The sequence below is a fragment of the Micromys minutus genome (assembly GCF_963924665.1).
Source record: "Micromys minutus genome assembly, chromosome: 24".
NCBI classification, from domain to species: Eukaryota; Metazoa; Chordata; class Mammalia; order Rodentia; family Muridae; genus Micromys; species Micromys minutus.
Window position 1 is genome coordinate 50314570 of NC_137959.1, and position 21139 is coordinate 50335708.

The following is a 21139-nucleotide window of genomic DNA, read 5'->3' on the forward strand; positions in this document are numbered from 1 at the left end:
GATTCTCTTCTCGATCTTCTGTAATCTGTTGGAAATGCTTGCTTCTGTGACTCCTGATTTTTTTTTTTTTTTGGTGTTCTGACTCTAGGGTTATCTCTTTTAGTGTTTTCTTTATTGTGTCAATTTCTGTTTTAATTTCCCTCTTCCATTCCTTTATTTCTTTGGTTCTGTTTTCCTCTCGTTCTTTGAGTTCTTTGAGTGTTTTTCTTGTTTTTTCTTTAAAAGATTCTGAATCTTTTTGCTTTTCCTCTTTTTCTTGTTTAAGTAACTCTATCAGCGTCTTGAGGCATGATTTCAGGTCTGTGTCTTCTTTTTCTGGAGTGTTTGGAATTCTGATGTTTGCTACTATGGGAGAGCTGGGTTCTGGTGTTGCTAGATTGTCTTGGTTTCCTTGGGATATACCCTTTCTCTTTCCTCTTGCCATTTTGTTGTCAGTGATATGTTCTTGCCTTTCCCTTGTATCTGGTCTGTGTCCTTGGTACACTTTCCGTGTGCACTCCGCAGAGATCTCTCTACTCCCTGGCAGCCCAGGTTTTGGGTGGCAGCTGGGCCAGGCTCCGCTCTGCATCCTGAAGTCGCCTCCGGGTGGAAACAGATGTTCCTAAGATCTGTTCCCGGTCACAGTTGCTCAGCCTGTACGAGCCGCCTTTCCGGCTGGCAGTTGGGCCAGGCTCCGCTCTGTGTCCTGAAGTCGTCTCCGGGTGGGAACAGAAGTTCCTAAGATCTGTTCCCGGTCACTGGATCGGGGAGGACAGGGCAGGTCAGGGCAGGGGGTGCCCTTTCCGTGTGCACTCCGCAGAGATCCCTCTGCTCCCCAGCAGCCTAGGTCTCCCACTCACCAGTTGCTCAGCCTGTACGAGCCGCCTTTCCGGCTGGCAGTTGGGCCAGGCTCCGCCTATTTTTATTATATACAAGTACACTTTAGCTTTCCTCTGAAGAAGGCATCAGATCTCATTACAGATGGTTGTAAGCTACCATGTGGTTGCTGGAATTTGAACTCAGGACATCTCGAAAAGTAGTCAGTGCTCTTAACCACTGAGTCATTTCTCCTGCCCTGCTGATCTCTTCTTAATCACATCTAGCCAACCAGCATTAAGCATCTCAGCAAAGTGAACCTTTCACTTTATTAGTTCTAATATCTTGTTAATCACAGCCGATTCTTCAGCCTCAGCTAACTATAACTACAGACTCTTAATAGAAGAATCCCTATAGAGTCTTTACTTCTCTCTGAAAGTTCACAAGCCAGGCTTCCATCTTCTGCACTGTTCTCAACATTATTAGTTAGTTAATCTATGTTTACTGGAGGAGAATCTATAATCTCCAAGTTACTACACTCTAATGACCATATAAACATTTGTCCTTATTACCCATAGATAAGCAGGTAAGTGTTGTCTTCAGCCTTTCTCAAAGAAATGTTTCTTTGCAACAGAGACAACTACAGAAATGCAATCAATCAAAATGCAAGAGTGTGGAGCCCAGTCTCAGTGGACATAAAACACCCTAACACCTAAGGCACAGGGTATATTGCAGGAGAGGGGGTGGTATATACAAATATATACATACATTCAATAACAATTAATGACTAAAGAAGCCATAAATTTGAAGGAGAGCTGGGATGGGGCATATGAAAGGTTGCAAGGATGGAAAAAGAAGGGGAAAAATTGTAATTAAATTACAACCTAGAAAGTAAACAACAAAAATAAATATTGTAGTCACACTCATAGCTTTTGATATGCATTTCCTCTTGTGCTATATTCTTAGGATACTATTATTTGTTGCCTAATGTTCCCTACATATTCATCTCTAGACAGAAACAATAATAGAACCATTATATGAGGTTGGTAAAAAATTTAAATTTTGAAATGATGGAAAACACTTAAAACGGGACATATAATTTCATGATTAGTAAATGTTGGATGTTGTTACAGAACAACAGAATTTATTCCCTGCTTGCTGCCTTGTCTATGCTATTCTCTGACATGAAACTTTGATCTTAACATCATGGCATTTTATTTTACTAAATACCAGTGATGGGCTCTCAGAGATTCAAACTGTATTTATGTTTTATATGCATCAAGGGGCAACTTTGTCTGCTATCTAGGAAGCACCAATAATGACATATTTAAAAATTATTCCTATTTAAATTTCTTTAGAGAATTTATGGGGCCAAGTACTTCTGAACTCTGTAAAGTTTTACTGCCCTGTCAGAAAGATTAAAATCTTATATGAAGGGCTCAGTTAAGAAAAAGGATATAGCAATTCTGAACACATGCACACCCAATTTCATAGATGCAAAAATCACAAATGAATTCTAAAACAGCAACAATGGGTGATTTAAACATCATCTTTTACCATTAGAAATACTGTATGGACACACACACACACACACACACACACACACACACACACACACACATCATTGACCTGAGAGTGGTGGTACGTGCTTTTAATTTCAGCATTCAGGAGGCAAAAGTAGGTGGGATCTATGTGGATCAAGGCCAGCCCACTCTAATTGGTGAGTTCCAGGTCAGCCAGAGCTACACAGAAAAATTCCTGTCTTGTAAAGAAAAATCCATAATCAACATGGACATACTAGAATTAAATGACATCATAAATTAAACAAACTAAATGACGTCTATAAAACATTTCACCAAAACACTAACAAATACATACTGTTGGAATCAGACCATGAAACTTTTCCCAGAACTATCAACATGTTAGAAAATGAAGTAAGTCTTAACAGGAAAGTGGAGATAATATCCTTTATTCCATCTAACCACAATGGAATAAATGTAGATGTCAATAGTAACAGAAACTCATGGAGGTTAAACAACACACTGTTGAATTATGAATGACTCACAGAGTAATCTAATATTAGCTTTGATACTTGGATATACTTTTTCATTATATTATTGCCACAACTATTAATTACGGTAATTCTACAAAGTAGTTGTGGGTACCTATGAAAATTGTAATACACATGTTCTTCACCAAGCACTAACACTCTACTGTATAAAAGTAGGAGAATAAGAATACAGTGACATTGATAGTAGTATTGGTTGTAGTTGCAGCAACAGAAATGTAAGGGTGACATAAAGAGGAACTATAGATTAAGTGTTCTATTTTTCCATTTAGGAACATAAAGCAGAAATCTCAAGCTGTGAGAGGGGAAGAAAACCCACCAGTTCAGCTGGGTTATAGAGAAGGGGATACTTGCCCAAGATCCTATTACCAAACAGAAAGACAAAGCTTGTAACATAATTTAGCTGTTTGTTGGAAAGGAGATCACAGGTTTAAGAATCCTGGTAAACAGAGATGGTGGAGAAGGAATATTTTAATTCAAACATCTGTATTGAAGCACCCCCTTTACCTTTAATCGCAGGTTTTTTTGTAGCAGATGCTGTCTTGAGCAGAAGTTCTGAATGTTGAATATCTTCACCATCTAAATTCAAAGTTGTAGATAGCTCTGAAAAATGAAAGCAACATCATTCAGAGATGACAGAAATAACCTATTTCCGAGTACACAGCTTCCTCCAGCTATTTACATAAGGATGTTAACCAGCATAAGCAGACTGGTCTGATTTATCCCTGTTGGCAGGTGATATTTTATAAATGTGCCTTATGAGAGTGTAAGTCAGGAAACAAATAGAACAGTTAGAGGCTCTACTGCAGTCAGGTAATTAGTTATTACATTATAAAGTGCTCCTCTTATTTTGTTAGTTTTCACTTGTTAATTTCATTATATAAGTAGCATTTCATTATTATTTAGATGGTTATGGTCTCTGATGATTCCATATGCGTTTTAAAATGGACTTTATTTCTTTTACTCTGGTAAGATATCTTTGTAGTTCTATGGATTTTTCTGCAGGCTGTGGTTAATTTCTGTGCTAGTATCAGATAACCAATATAGTTTAATATTGTTTATATTTTCATATATATATATATATATATATATATATATATATATATGTATATACACACACATCTGGGGCTGAGAATCATGCAGAAGTTTTTCATGATTTTATCTTTACTGTAATTATTATGCAGTCATGACAGAATGTATATAGATCAATGTATGGATAGTAAAAACATACAGTTTCTACCTATAACAATCTCATTCATATTCTCTACCCTATAGAGACAAATTAACTTTATAAAAATGTGATTATCAGTGAATGTTGTTGGGACATGCTTTTAATCCTAGCATAGTGGGAAGCATCTGCAGTCCATCTCCATAAACTCTAGCTAGCCTGTTGTATAGCAACTGTCAACTCTCCTGTGGCTACTTAGTAAGACAATATCTCAATAAAGTATTGCTGAGTTTTGATTGTACCACTGTTTGAATTACAAAGAGATGTAATATTCTTTCATTTTAGAATATTACAGAGAAAACGGAAGGTATAAGGCATGAAGAAAATCAGTTAACTTGTTTAGAAGTAAGGGGTAATCTACACACAGAATTCTATTTCTGATGGAGATCACAAAACCTTCTACACAGGTGTCTATTTACAGGAAAAGCATGGTGGGTTCCTAATAAAAGCTGTTCATTGGAAGAGCCCATCCCTAAGTATATGAGTAGATAGGAACAGTGGGAACAAAATACAGTTTTGTTTCAGACGCTATTAAAGTATTCCTTTACCTTTAATGATTTTGATATTTGGAGGAGAGGCAGCTGTTACCAGATTATCATCAAGTTCAACATTGTTTTCAACTATCGTTTCAGGTTCTGAAAAAGAGAATAAGGTTATTAAGTGATACACTAAATAAACTAATCAACTCATTACATATATATATATATATATATATATATATATATATACATATAAATGCATTTCAATTAAAATGTAATTACATTACTTCCTCCTTCCTTTTCTACCTCAAGGCCTTTTCATGTTCTTTCCCTCTAGCTCTCTCAAGTGCTTCCACTCTGAAATTAATAGCCACTTTTCCTTTGGTTATTTTCACTCTATGTATATGCACAAATATATAAATACGGTCTGTTGTCTGTTTTTGTTGTTTGTATGTATATGGTTTCAGGGATGCCCACATTAGACTGGAGAAGCAGTCAGGGTGCTCATGCCTGAGAGAGGCCAATTTTCTTTCTCTTAGCAGTATCAGAAATTCTGTAGGTATTTGTCTAGTGGTGGGACCTTGTGAAATTATTTTGCTCTTCTATTTTAGCATGCATAGTGATACTGTCATTTTTCAGGTCTTAGAAAAACCAATCAATCTTCTCTAATGCCCAGCTTCCTTACTTCCCAAGTAATTTACACAAAGCAGTTTAATCTGCAAAGATAGATTTACCTTGTGTGGTCATTGATATTTAATGTAAGTATATCATAATAGCATAAGTAGGGCTAGGGAGACAGCACAGTAGATGAAGTGCTTGCCATACAAGCAAGCACCCATTTATAATGTTTTGGGGTTGTAGCAAGTTACTGTATTCTGAGTGCTGGGTCAATGACACAAGAGGATGCCTAAAGTTTGTTGTCTAGATAATCTCACTCCACATTTGGTGAGATGCTCTGCCTCAGAAAATGGGTTTTATACTTAAAGTATAAAATTTAATGTGGGGCTCCACATCTTTTGTTCCAAATACCTAGACAAACTGTAAAAATTTATTGAGTTCTATAGACTCTAAGTCTGGTTAATTTGATTGGATGTTACTTTTTATTTTTTGCATGTTTCTTTTTTTTTGATTTTTTTAATAGTCAAAGTCTTCTTGTTTTGTAAAATATATATATATATATATATATATATATATATATATATATATATATATATATATATATATTTGTTTTCTTTATTTCTTGGACTTCATACAGTCTATGAGTTGTTTCTGGGGGAGTGCAAGCCTCTGGGGTTAGCATCCCACTATTAGTGACTGCACATTATGTCTGTTCTTTTGTGACTGGGTTATCTCACTCAGGATGATATTCTCTAGATGCAGCCATTTTCTTAAGAATTTGGTTAAGTCATTGTTTCTGGTGGCTGAGTAGTATTCTATTGTGTAAATGTACCACAATTTTTGTATCTATTCATCTTCTGAAGAACATCTGGGTTCTTTCCAGCTTCTGGCTATTATAAATAGAGCTGCTATGAACATTGTGGTGCATATATCTTTGTTGTGTACTAAGGTGTCTCTGGGGTATATGCCCAGAAGTGGAATAGCTGGGTCTTCAGGTAGTATTATGTCCAATTTTCTGAGGTATCGCCAGACAGATTTCCAGAGGGGTTGTATTAGCTTGCAACCCCACCAACAGTGGAGAAGTGTTCCTCTTTCTCCACAGCCTCGCCAGCATCTGCTGTCATCTGAGTTTTGGATCTTGGCCAATCTGACTGGTGTGAGGTGGTATCTCAGGGTTGTTTTGATTTGCATTTTCCTGATGGCTAAGGATGTGGAGCACTTCCTCAGATGTTTCTCGGCCATTCGGTGTTCCTCAACTGAAAACGTTTTGTTTAGCTCTGTACCCCATTTTTTAAATAGGGTTATTTGATTCTCTGGTGTCTAGCTTTTTGAGTTCCTTGTACACCTTGGATATTAGGCCTCTATCTGATGTGGTGTTGGTAAAGATCTTTTCCCATTCTGTTGGTTGCCGTTTTGTTTTCTTGACGATGTCCTTAGCCTTACAGAAACTTTGCAATCTCATTAAGTCCCATTTGTTAATCTTTGACCTTAGAGCTTGAGCCATTGGTGTTTTGTTCAGGAAATTTTCTCCTGTGCCTATGTGTTCTAAGGTTTTCCCTACTTTCTCATCTAATAGTTTCAGTGTATCTGGTTTAATGTGGAGATCTTTGATCCACTTACACTTGAGCTTTGTACAAGGAGATAAGAACGGGTCTATTTTCATTCTTTTGCATGCTGAGCGCCAGTTGGACCAGCACCATTTGTTGAATAGGCTGTCCTTTTTCCATTGAATGTTTACTGCTCCTTTGTCAAAAATCAGGTGACTATATACATGAGGGCTCATTTCTGGATCTTCTATTCTATTCCATTGATCCACAATTTTTGCATGTTTCTTTAAGTAATAAATTTTATAAAATTAAAACAGAAGAAATAATAAGTTTGAGATCAACAGGGATAGGTGGACATCGACCTTTGGCTTCCACAGAAATGTATGCATACATACACACAGACACATAAAAAGGAATATGTGCACATGCAACCCTTCTCCATAATCACAAAAGGTTACTTATAAGGAAAAAGAATATAGCAGAAAGTGCACATGCTGGCAAATGTGTGTATTTTATATATGTATATAAAGATACATATGCATATATGTAAAATAAATATTTAAGAACATTTATCTATCCATCTGCATGTGTCCAAGCATATGTCTATGTGGAAATATCAGAGCATGACTTGTGTGAGTCAGGTCTGTCCTCTATAGTATGTTTGTTCCAAGGATTGACTCAGGTAATCAGGCTTGTGAAACTAGCACCCTTACACATTAAGCCATCTGGTCAGAGATAATTCAGTTAATTTTTTAATGAGTGTAAATAAATTGCACAAAGTATGTGCAAAGCTTTAAATGCTTTAAAATGTGAAGCTTTTATATTTGAAAGCCTTTCACATTTAAAAGCTTTAAATGTGAATTTTAATCTTCCATATTATCTCCTTTTCTGAATGTATCTCTGTGGCCAATTTAAAACATTATATCAAATTTACTATCATGTATGTTTTCTTCTAAATTTTCTTTTGAGATTTTTGTAATAGGATTCTCTCTTGTATTTATTTGATACATGCTGAGATATTTTTGAAAATAGTACAAGCTAAAGGCCCAGTTTTATGCTGCTTGCTTAGGGACATTCAGTTTTCCAGCATCATATGTGGCACACTCCCTTTTTCCATTAAATGGAGTTGGTGCTCTTAACCACATAGAGTTTACTTGTGGGTTCCCTCTTCTATGTCACTGGCCTATGTGACATCTGTCTGTATGCCAAAACCATTATGCCTATGGCTTGGCAGTATATTTGGAAATTGTGAAGCATGAATCTTTCTAGGTTGTTCTTTTTACCCACTATTTTGATTATTAACTGCTTTTCAAGATTTCATATGAAGTTGAAAACAGACTTTACTACTTTCACAAAAATGTCTTTTAAATTCTTCTAAGGATCTTCAATACTCTTTCCATCACTGTTTTGACTGTTATAATTTGATGTCTACCATATTTTCAGTCCATAAAAAGCCTAGTGTTGGATACAATACTGACATATAGGTTTCTGAAGATTCTTTGTAATTCCAAGAAAATTCCCCCAGTCTCTAAATCACAACTTTGTGGTACTGGCATCTGAAGAACATAATTTAATAGTTTATATTCCCAATTTACACATAGTCCAGTGCTGGCTAACATATCTGGAAATAGTTATTTTGTGCATTTATTGGCAAAATTATTAACTGTAATCTTTCTCAAAAGTATTTGGGAGTATCTGTTAAAGTAAAATTTAACCTGCAAATCCTACATATATTATTTACAGAAATGTTAGTGGCAGAATAAAAGCATATGCAAAGATATTCACTGCATTTCTGATGGAACAATGACAAACACTCAAAACTAAAAAGGCCTTTTAGTATGACCTCTTGACTAATTCATGACACATTCTTGTTCAGAAGATCATACTTAAAAGGAAGGAGATCTGACAAACACTGGCTGTTTGTTTGAAGGCCCACAGGCTGAGGACAATGTTGAGTAGAAACATTGAGAGTGAAATGCAGTGATGCATTTGTGTGATGGTGACTATTTTACCTTTATGCTTCTGATATTTGGTAGAAGTTGAAGGATGTATGTTACTTGGAAGCTTGGCACCTTGTTTCATTAACTTTTGATGTTTAGACTGCCCTGGAAATGAGAAAAAAATGTCATTAAATTGTACTAAAAATAAACTTCATTTTTTGAAAGTTAAGACATTCCATTTTCTAAAGCACAGTAATTTTGATAAAGCTGCTTAAGCAGTACACATATCTGAGTTTTTCTTGCCTGGAAGTTATCAAAGTGTAAGCTAGACATGCTGGCACATACCTACTCATATTTCTGATTCGTGGGAAGCTGTTGCAGGTAAATGGAGGCTTGTGGACCAGGTTGTCCCAAATAGTGAATTTGATGACAGCCTTGTGTACAGAACCCTATCTTGTCTCAAATAATAAAACTGGAGGGTTGAAGATATCGTTCAGTTGGTGGAACACTTGCTTACTATCCATAATCCCCAAATTCAAATCTCAGCACCATGCATAGCAGGCATGATAGTACAAGTTCATAATCCTAATGTTCAGAAGGTGAATGTTGGTGGATTAGAATTTAAGGTCAATTTAAGCTATAAAAAGAGTTTGAGGCCTGTTCGACCTATAGAAGATTGTTTTAAAAGCTCTTCACTCAAGTAAAATCCTCCAAATAAAAGAGAACCCAGAATATAATAATTAAAATAGTTTCAATGTCTCCTCACATAAAAACAAATGCTGAAACTAAAAAGCAGGATCTGCCCTGCAGGAATGTTCTTATATCTACAATTTATTTCTTGCATAAATAAATGTTTTGTTCTTCTGTTCACTTAGGTAAGTGTTTGTGTGAGCAATGCACCTGCTGCTTTCTCTCCACTCCAAAGTTAGATGCTCTGGTAAGAAACCACTTACCCTCACAATGTTTTAATATGTAGAAGAAAATCACTGTCCTTTTTCTCTAATCAGAGTCAAATTGTAGATGAGGGTCACTGAGACTGAACCTACTGTGCTGCAAGTGTCAGGGCTGTAAAGGGGAGGTTGCTCATGATTCCAATTCTAGATATTTCAGTCAATATTTGTTCATTTATCCCTTTCTAGCCTCGGAATTTATGTATGGTAAGCAAGTGTGATCCTAGTGAACGAGAGCCATAACCATCCCACTTTTTGTTTTATGTTTCTGATTTTTGAAACAGTGTCTTGCTAAATTGTCAAAGATGTCCCTGAAAATTCCGCCTAGTCTTGGTGTGTAAAGCAGCTGGGATTGCAAGCCTGTGTCTCTTGGTCTAGTTTCCCCTTCTTTCATTTCTTCCTATGTCCCTTCCTGATAGCAGCTATCTAGTGTGTGTGTTAGTTTCCACCATTGACTTTACCTTCTTTGGAGTAATGTCTACATTGACACATTTTCTCTAGCTCTTACCTGAGGTTTAGATCTCAATTAATACGGCATCGCTATCAATCCATTTATCAAAGATGTGAGCATATTTTCATCAATCTTAGGGGTTGCCTTTTATTATGCTGACATCATCCTTTTATTTTATTTCATTTTTACTAGAAAATATTAAACGTATAAAGTTACACTATCCTCTGGTGTTTAAGTTTCAAAATTCTGATGAAGCCCAATTTGTCCATATTTTCTTTCTTGACTATGTGTTTGCTGCCAATCTAAAATTACATCGCATCTTACAGGATTTCCCTGTTTTCTTTAATTCTTTCATAGTCTTGCTCTATCTTATAGGTCTTTGATTCATGTTGACTCATAGTTTGAACCTAATTTAAGCTGAGGACTCTCTTTTATACTTCTGCATCGAGATACTCCGTTTCCCCAGCACCATATATAGTAGACTGCTCTTTCCTCATTGAGTAGTCTTGATACCCTCAACCATGTAAGGTGACAGTTTAATGTTGAGATCTCTAGTCTTTTTCACTGGCCTGGGCCTCATCTGTGTATGAACCATAATGTCTCCATTACTGTATCTTGGAAGAATGTTTGGGAATTATAAAGTGAGTCTTCCTACTGTGTTGTTTTTGAGATTTAGAGTGTTATGGTCTCTGAAGATTCTATATGAATTTAAAAATGCCTTTTTCTATTTCTGTAAAATATTTTTCAGAATTCTAATGAGCTTTCAGTCTTTAGATAACTTTTTGTTGTATTGACATAAAAATAACAAATTTATATTGTTAATTTTTTAAATCCATAAAGTGTCTACTTCTATGATATAGAGAAATAGGGTTATCTTGGATTTACTGGCAACACTATTAGTGAACCTTGAATATTTTGGAGACATATATGTTTTGAGAGCAATATATGCTAAAATTAAAATCATATATATATTTCAATATTGTATACTTAATTTTATGTTTCTGTGGTGTGTGTGTATTTATGTATGTATGTATGCATGTATGCATGCACATGTGCATGCCAGTGTGCTTCCCCAAGTATGCGCTTATGGAGGACAGAAGTCAGTGTTGAGTGGCTTCCTTTATTATTGTCTATCTTATTTTTTGTGATACAGTATCTTTACTGAACCAGATTAGCCAGAAGAAGTGACCCCAGGATATATACTAGCTCTGGGGTTACAGATGTATACCATCTTTTTTCTTATGTGAGTTTTGGAGATCTGAATTGAGACCCTCATCCGTGTACAGTGAATATTTGATTTTATGAGCCACATTTCCAACTCTGTCTACTCAAATATATAGAAATACCAATACAAGCAGCATGATAAACAGGTGTGAAATTGATTACAATGTTGATTAATGCACTAATAAATAAACATCACTAAAAATAAACTATTTAGTAAATTATGACATACTGACCTCTTAGAGCATTTAGCACAGAGATGGAAATATGTCAGTTTACTTGGTTTAGAAGTAAGGAATCTCTATGCATAGAATTCTATGACTGCAGAACCATCAAGCCCAGCATGCATATGTCTATTTATAGAAAAGCATGGAACCACATGCTGGCCTTGTATGGTTGTTCCTTGGAAGGGGCAACAGGAGTGAGAATTCTGATAAATAGAAACAGTGGGAAGAGAATATAACTTTATTTTTTCGTGTGTTTGTCTTACTTTTTTTTTTTTTTACCTTTATGTATGTATTTATGTGAAGATCTGACTGAGATAGGCAGGTGTTTTTTGAGTTCAGCATTTTGCTTTTGTACACCGGTAGGTTTCATATGCCCTGAAAAAGGCATCACAATACAAAATTATATTAAAAATACAACCTATTTTAACTTTGAAAACAGAAAACAAACTCCTGCCAATACACATATTTTTTCTTATAAATTTAGGCAAGACACAAAGTGGCCTTGTTGTAAGAGTACAAGTTGTGAAACTCAAGACAGTAACTTCTTTAGGAGGGTGAGCGAAGTATCTTTGTACCTGAGATGCTTGGGGTTGAAAAATCTGGGCATCAGTATGGCCTAAATATTTAATTTGATGCAAGCCTTACTATATATGTAAAAAATGCTATATAAAAACACCAGAAAAATATCTTTAAAACTATAGGATTATATACAATCCCACAAGTCACTTAATTCTGTATTATACACGGGATTTAACTAAAGGCAAAGCTATTTTTCTAAAGAGGTAGAACTTTAAAACATTCATTTATTTATTTACTTCAAATCCCACTGTCAGTCCCTCATTTCCTCCCAGTACCTTCTCATGCAAGTTCTGCCCCCATCTCCTTCACAAAAGAGGAGGGGAAGTTCGAGGGTGTCATTTGTACATTGAAAACTACAGAAAAAAAAAACTTGCTGAGAAGTGCAATGAATACTGTTAAGAACATACTTTCAACATTATTATTAACAAATGTAATAAAAATATTTGACTTTATTCAAGGGAAAATCTTGAAATAAGGAAGCAGAAATTTTGCAGTTAGAAAATAGTTTGCTAGTGTCAATAAGCAACAATTACATGAAAACATTAAATTTCCATGTTCAGGTCTTCCATTGATTATTGCAACTGTCTGCGTGAAAAATGTCCTGCCTGTCATTGGTTTTCAGGTTGAAAGTCCAACACTCTGGTAGAAAACTATCTTCTCATCATTTCGATTCTAGACATAACAAAAGAACATGACTTCTCTCTAACCCTGGAGATAAAAGATATATGTTGTATATTCTGAATGGATGATATTCTGAATGCATGGTGCATATTCTAACTAATGTATTGGAAGTGATGAGGCCATGAGGCTGGGCTTTTCAAGCCTGTTGGAGCTCATGTGATGGCACTATTTGCTAGAATGTGGGATATGTTGCTGTGATATTTTGTGTTTGGCCTGTTGAATTTTGATCTCTTCTTCAGGAACTGTTTATTCCACTTGCTCTTTGGTTTTTAGGTGATCACTTTTAGAGGTTTGGTCAGCATCTCAGAAGATATTTTGAATTTCTGAATAATGTTGTAATTGTTAGTTTATGGATATAGTTCTAATTGGACTAAATGCCTTTTGATACAGGATGGCAAAGAGCCTCAGGAAAGCCTACAATAGAATATTAATATTGAATCTGAAATGCATCTTACCCACTGGTTCAAGTTTTGTATACTTGTTACCTGGGTCACGGTGCTAATTTAGGAGACTATTGAGCCTTTCAGTGTGGGATATAGCTGACACAAGTGGGCCTCTAGGGCAGGTCTTTGAAGATAAAAACCTATTTGAAGATCCTGTTCTGCTCTTACTTTCTGCTTCCTGTCTGGTGCAATCAGAGCAGTTCTGCCATCTGCTCCTATACTGTGATGGAGCTTCTTGCCAGGCCTTCCATGCTACAGTGGACTGAGACACCAGTCAAAACAAACTTCTCCTACCCTACGTAGTTTGTTTCCAAGTAGTTTGGTCCTAGCCACAGGAAAGTAATAATATTCAGACTGTATAGTATTTTTCTCCCTTTGCTTTTTTTGTTGGGCAGTGTTATAACAGGTACTTAATGCCTTTATTCTTTGATATATGCCATAATGGAATCTACTTCCTGAAGGTTTCATAGCTTCAGAAAATAGCACCACTAACTAGGAACAATTTAAAGCATCAGCATCTAGCCCAGAATGTTCTAGCCTGGCCCCCAAAAGCTTTGGCTATGGACAGGAGACCTGAGTTAGAGCTTATGTTAGGGGTGAATCAACAGGAAGCAATGGCTCAACCCAGTAGCAGATGTATTTGTCTACAATGTACACTAGCAGACAACTGGTCCTAGCTTGAGAAGCTCTCGAAAGTGAGGTATGTCTCTGAGAAAACTCCTATCTATCTTATCTATCTTCTAATTTTTTTCTGTCTTTAGAATCATGGAACTTTACTTTGTTTTTAACTATTACCAGCTATCACATATAATTTCTGATCGGTTTTTTTTTCCTAGCTCACCGAGGAAGAAAACAGGTCTCACTCCATTTATTCCCATTCCCCTTCCTTTCCCAGAAGGCAGGTCTAAACTTTTTGTTGTTAAATATCCTATGCACTTCATGAGCTTGTAGCAAAAAGAGATGTAATAAAAATAGTAGTTTAGCCAACCTTCTTATTGTTGTTTTGTTTTTCAGGAAATTTCATGGTATATATTTTTCTTTTAGGCATTAGTGTGCATAGTACACCACAGAAAAATCACTCATGTTATAAAGGAGTTTAATACTTGCAGGGTAATTACAAAATGCCTCTATACAGCTAACATATTATTAAATATTAATAGGATTGGATGGTAATGAAGTAAAAAGGAAAAATGAACATATGAATATTTATTTTCCCACTTCTCCTCATGGTAATGTTTCTATAGCATACTTTATTTGGGACTTCAGAAAAAAAAAGATATGTATACAGAAGGAAGAAAATTCTATTTTTATCCTAATCATCCCCAGGAATTACTGTGGTGAGCAAGGAAAAACATCTGGGAAGGAAATGGATATTCAAGTTAGTCATTATGAGGAAGGAAGAGAAATGGCAGGATGTCACTTACCTTCTGAATGAACATGTGTTAGCTGAACATGACTCAGTGGACATCTACTTACATTTTGCTAAATTCTATTTTGAATTTGCTTGAATGAGTTATTTTTTAATTGGCTCAGTTTTAATATTCATATCATTTATCTTATGCATACTTAATACATACTGGAATTTCTTTGTAGGAGAGAATCCACAACAGTTACAGTTACTATAGATAATAAGTAAATCATAAAAATAGGACTTAAAAATTTATTAAAGATATTACAACTGATCATTTTTATATAACTAAAATATTCAGTAAAATATGTTGTACACAGGCATTGTTAAAAATTACCTGAAGTCTTTCTGTTTATTAACTGCTGTAAGGCATCAGAGATGACTGAACTTCTCCTAGACCTCCTGTTAACTGGCATTGGAACCTCATCTGGATATACTGAAGTGCTTTCCCACAATTTTTCTAGAAAAATTTAAATTGTTATCTATAAGATGCATCATATTTGCAGTACCTTTTAATAGTCACATAAAGTAGTTGTAAATAAAAATTAAATTAAAGGACTATAGATAATTATAATATTTTGGCATAATTAATTTGATTAAGAATGTAAAAATATACTCTGCAGAGGAGAGCTTTAGTCCTATAATATCTAATACAAACAACCTTTTTAGAAACAAAGAGTGTTTGTAGTTGTCTAGGGCTGTGGCTCCAAAGGAGCTAGAAAATAATAGTTAAAATTATGGTGTGTTCTTTTTTTTTTTCTTTTTGGTAAAGAATTATAGTTGGTGCAGTCAGATGTATGAGGAACAGGGACCTTCCCCCTCATTACTGGGGAGCTATGCAGGCTCTGGTTAAACTCAGTCGATCACAAAATAAAATACCCATGCACTGAGCTAAGGAAGGATGAGGATGTGAATAGGGTAAAGGAGCATTGGGGTGAGAATAAACGTGTGTGTGTTTAAAATTGTCAAAGAAGAAATTAAATTAATAAAAACTTTTCACAGAATTCTGAAACTATTTAAACAACTTTAAAAAAAAAAACATCTTTTAAGCCAACTAGTTGTGGGGCATTCCTTTAATCCCAGCACTTAGGAGGCAGAGGCAGGCAGTGGAAGGCAGATCTCTGAGTTCCAGGCCAGTCTGAACTACAAACTGAGTTCCAGGACAGCCAGGGTTACACAGAGAAAATCCTTGTCTACAAACAAACAATATCTTTAACTCTTAAGGCTAAGGGAATATCACAGTAGAAGGAGTAGAAAGAATGAATCTAAGAGCCAAAGAATAAGGGAAGAGTGGTATGAAATGCTGTCTTTTGAACATGACATAGCCATTGTACTAAAAACATATCTTTTAATGAATTTCATCTTTGTTTAAAAAGAAAAACTATAAAACAAGCCTTTGTGTGTCCTCCCTTACCTTTACTGAAGAAGGGTGACAAATTGGTCACTTTTGTTGCAGATTTCACTTGTGGTTGGTATTTGTCACTCATATTTTCTTGAGGTTTGATTCCCAAACTCTCATCTGAAACAAAGTTTGAGAAGGACAATTGCATGACAGTTCTGAGTATTCACAAACTGTATCCCAAACGCTGTATACTCAACTGTATTTTTTCATTCATAATTTTCTTTCTTATATTTTATCAAATGTTTACTGTCTATTACTTCAATTCCTACAACGACTTTCATAATTTTCTCATTCTTGTCTTTATGTTGTGTCCTGTGATAGCATCTTTCTTTTTTTTTTAATGGTTAACATGTTTTATTACATTCAGGTAATGTTAGTCAATAAAGTTCTTGTTTGAAAACATAGAAAAATCCTGTTCTGAGTATTCAGCTTGGTTTTCCTACAGTGTTTTCAAGATAATACAACAAAAAGTTCTTACAAACATTTGAATTTGTAATCCTCTGCTCTCTTTTTTATAACTTTATTTTAAAAAGTAAGATAAATGTACACATTTTAAGTATTTTTTGCATATAAGTGTACAATATGTTTTCTCAGTACTTGGTTTTTTTTTTTAAAGGTTTGATAGTGTGATTACGATCTTACTAGTTACAATGAGCATAAAGTACATGTAAAACAAGATGTAACCTGGAAATAGTCAAAGTTTTCTTGGTGTGTAAAGATTTTTTTTTAATGAGCAAACAGTACAAGTAATACAGGGTGTAACCCAGAATTTGTCAATGTGTTCTTGGTGGGTAAGGATTGAGCATGACTTTTTTTGTTTTGTTTTGTTTTCTTTTCTTTTTTTCTTGGACTTCACAAAGTCTGTGAGTTGTTTCTGGGGCAGTGCGAGCCTCTGGCGTTAGCATCCCACTACCAGTGACTGCATATTATGTCTGTTCTTTTGTGACGGGGTTATCTCAATCAGGATGATATTCTTTAGATGCAGCCATTTTCTTAAGAATTTGGTTAAGTCATTGTTTCTGATAGCTGAGTAGTATTCCATTGTGTAAATGTACCACAACTTTTGTATCCATTCATCTACTGAAGGACATCTGGGTTCTTTCCAGATTTTGGCTATTATAAATAGAGCTGCTATGAACATTGTGGTGCATGTATCTTTGTTGTGTATTAAAGTGTCTCTGGAGTATATGCCCAGAAGTGGAATAGCTGGGTCTTCAGGTAGTACTATGTCCAATTTTCTGAGGTATCGCCAGACTGATTTCCAGAGTGGTTGTATCAGTTTACAACCCCACCAACAGTGGAGAAGTGTTTCTCTTTCTCCACAACCTCACCAGTCCTAAGAGACCCCTGAGCTCTGCTGGTTTCTTCCAGCACTTGAGATATATTTCTGAACTAAGAAGTAGAACTCCCACAAGAAATACATTTCTCTGGTATATAGACAGATTAAGGTAATAAACCTTTAATAAATAAAACTTCACAGTATACAATTTCTTTTTCCTTGATTGTCTTTGAATGACTTTATCAGAATCTTCCCTGGACTACTAGGATCTTCATGTATAGGTTAACTCAAACAAAAAAAATGTTAAAAGTTATCCAATGACACTATGATATTATATATACATATTACCCTTCAAGTTCTGTGTGATGATTTTTATTCGTAATGCTTTTTCAATATATTATGTAGAGTGCACACTTGTCTGCTGCTCCAATTTTTATGAAGTATCTTGGTGTGTTAATTTTGATTTTTTTTCTGCATATCCTACAGTGGTATCTTTGCTAATCCAAACTGTTTTATTTTGAATGAATATTCATTTTGATTTTTGGTGATTGGCCTATTTACAAATGTTTTCTCTTTCTAATTTCCAACTTTTAATTTGGAATGGTTTTATTATACTCTAACCACTGACAAGTGAATACCTATAAATCGATCAGAAATATGGTCTTAACAAAGGTGAAATGTGAAATATCCCCACAAGTTCATGTGTTTGAACACATGTGTAGTTTGAATATGATTGGCCCAAGGAGTGGCACTATTAGGATGTGTGGCTTTGTTGGAGTAGATGTGTCATTGTGGGTGTGGGCTTAAGATCCCCACTTCCTGGAAGTCAATATTTTGCTAGCAGCCTTCAGATGAAGATGTAGAACTCTCAGCTCCTCCTGTACCATGCCTGCCTGGATACTGCCATATTCCCTCCTTGATGATACTGGACTGAACCTCTGACCCTGTAAGCCAGCCCCAGTTAAATGTTGTCTTTTATAAGACTTGCCTTGCTCATGGTATCTGTTCACACAGTAAAACCCTAACTAAGACAACTTGGTTCCTAGTTGGTGTTGTTTATGAAGGCTGTGAAATCTTTAAGATGTGGAGGCTCATGGGATTAAAAGAGTCCCTAAGGGTTGGACCTTGAGGTTGGCCCAGTTCTACTACTCTGTTCACTCTCTGCTTCTAGAATGCAGATGCAAGGTGCTCAGTGGCCTTCCACTTTTGGTGCTAGGCCTTTATTGTCATGATGTAATGTCTCTCTTTGTATTGTAAGCTGAAATAAACCCCATTTTTGCAGTTGATTTTGTTGGGTGTTTTTGGCAGCAACCAGATAAAGAACTAATAGAACAGGCAAGCATTTTAAATTGGCTGGACTTAAATGGGAACATTTTGTTGTTGTGTCTAAGGTTGCTGCTCAAAATTGAAAGGATATAATTATTAAGCAATATTAAAAGCAACCATATCTAAACAAAAACACTGGAAAAATTGGCTCCTTAAGCCCAGTATTTTCTGGGCAAAACAAAAAGAAGTTTAAATACTTACTTTAAATAATTTTAATTTTCAATCCTAGATTTCTCTTAGTTGTAAGCTGATTGGGTAAAGAGTTCTTACTTAATTTATACTTAGTAATATATGAGAATACAACATTTACATTCAAAGTTAAAGGAACCATGCCTTGCTATTAATTTTCAATTCCAGTACATGCTTATATGCTGGCATGGGAAGATTATATTGCAAACTCCAGACTCCGCAGGGAGTCCCACAGTGGTCCACAGAGGAAAACCCACCTACTCCACATGTCCTTTCCAGGAGCCATGAAGACACTAATCAGAATCAACTGCAAAAAACTGTTCATAGCTGGTCTTCATAAGCTCAAAAACAAGTGTGTTTAACATCATCAGGACAATGACGTAACTGATAGAGCACAGTGGAAGAAATCTTTCATTAACTTAATCTTGTAAAAGGATCTAGCAGTGAAGGGTCTCTGTGCTGTATTCTTCTTCTCAGCACACTCACCAGCAAGAGGCTTTGATTCCTCAAGTTCAACACAATGCTTTAATCTAAGCCAGATATGGAAAGTGGATAAAATAGCATCAGAAGGATTTCCCCCAGACACTCCCAAGATTGATGTGGCACTGGGTTTGAATGGATTACTTTCTAATTGGCTCAGTTTTACTGCTCATATTATTTATATGAATACTACTTATAATACATTCTATGATTTCTTTATAAGAGAGACTCCACAAGTGTTGCTTATGCAATGACACAATTACTGTTACTATAGAGTAATAAGTCATAAATATATGACTTGAAAAATTATTATTCTTACCATGTTCATCTTTCAGTTTTCCAAGTAGTTTCATGCCATTGACAATCTTAAAAGTCTTACCTGAAGAAACAAAAAACATTTTAGAATACTGTATAAAGGAAAATTAATGTACACTTTTTTTTCCCTTTGGCATTCCCAACTCTGTTGATACCATGTCTCATGGACATTATAGTGATAATTAATTTTTAATGTATAACTAAACTGGATTTAAAGTCACATTGGAGACATGCTTCTGAACATGTCTTGAGCATGTTTCCAAAGAGTATTAATTGAGAAAAGAAAAGGTGGACAGCACCAGCCCATATATGAAAGCAAGACTCCTCTGTATTACATCTCTCAACAGTTCTGCACTACTGTTTAACAAAACACAGCTTCACATTATAGACACTATTCTAACATCATAATTATTTGTTTGTGTCATGCTATGCCTATGAGGAAGTTGTAAGAAGACTGGAATAGGTATATAATTACAATACTTGTTACATTGACCCTTTTGATTAAATTGCCTGGGTTCTTTATTGTTTCTGTGAATCTGAGTTAGTACCTCAGAATACATCATCACTCTCACCAATCTCCTCCATGCTGCATTAGGAAATGTATTCTATTTTTTTCTTAAGCTTTTTATTAGGATATATTATTTGTGCAAAATAATGATGTGTTTCGCTATGATTGTTGTTTTGTACTGAATCAAATTTTTAACATAAAAGAACACACACACTGGCTTATAGCATTAGTTTTAGTTATTTTGATGGTTTGTATAAGCTTGGCCCAGGAAGTGGCACTATTGGGAGGTGTGGCCTTGTTGGAGTAGGTGTGTCACTGAGGGCATGGCCTTTAATACCCAAGTCCTAGCTCTCTGGAAGTCAGTATTTTGCTAGCAGCCTTCAGATGAAGATATAGAACTCTCTGCTCCTCCTGCACCATGCCTGCCTAGGTGTTACCATGCTCCCACCTTGATGACAATAAGCTGAGCTTCTGAGCCTGTAAGCCAGCCCCAATTAAATGTTGTCCTTATAAGAGTTGCCTTGGTTATGGTTTTTTTCACAGCAATAAAGTCCTAAGACAGTTATGTTCTTTGTATGTGAATTCTGATTACAGTATGAGGGCCCTGAGTCTCACCCAGAAGAAACTTCTCAATATTTCTTTAAAGCAGGAAGTCTACCAACATACTATCTAAAACTTTACTTTGTTGATATTTTATCCTCCATTTAAAAAGATACTTTTTCTTACTGTAAGATTTCTGGGTGAATTACTTCTAGTGTTTTGAATGTATATGCTCAGTGTTTTCTGGGATTCATAATTTTGAATAATTCCAGAGTCTTTTCTTTTAATGAAGAGTTACATATTCTGTCTCCAAGAGTTGTCTTTCTGTATTTGTCACATGGTGGTTTTGACTATGGATTTTATGGTGCTTTTCATTGTGGTCTATTAAGTTTGATTGTGGAGATTAGTAGCCATCAAATATTTTAAAAATCAATTCTTATTTTTTCAATTATTTTCTTGATCTTT

The 21139-nt window shown here is 35.4% G+C and overlaps 1 protein-coding gene across 1 annotated transcript in view; it reads right to left on the bottom strand.

Moving 5' to 3' along the window:
* Window positions 1–21139, bottom strand: part of LOC308436302 (uncharacterized protein) — a gene marked incomplete at both ends in the record, with an annotated part of 177442 nt that overhangs the window by 26232 nt on the left and 130071 nt on the right. Inside the window, 6 exons of the mRNA XM_080937161.1 lie at window positions 3371–3466; window positions 4640–4726; window positions 8748–8840; window positions 14973–15095; window positions 16050–16154; window positions 19631–19690. Of these exons, the coding sequence (XP_080793287.1) occupies window positions 3371–3466; window positions 4640–4726; window positions 8748–8840; window positions 14973–15095; window positions 16050–16154; window positions 19631–19690 (564 nt within the window). The remainder of the gene's footprint in view (window positions 1–3370; window positions 3467–4639; window positions 4727–8747; window positions 8841–14972; window positions 15096–16049; window positions 16155–19630; window positions 19691–21139) is intronic.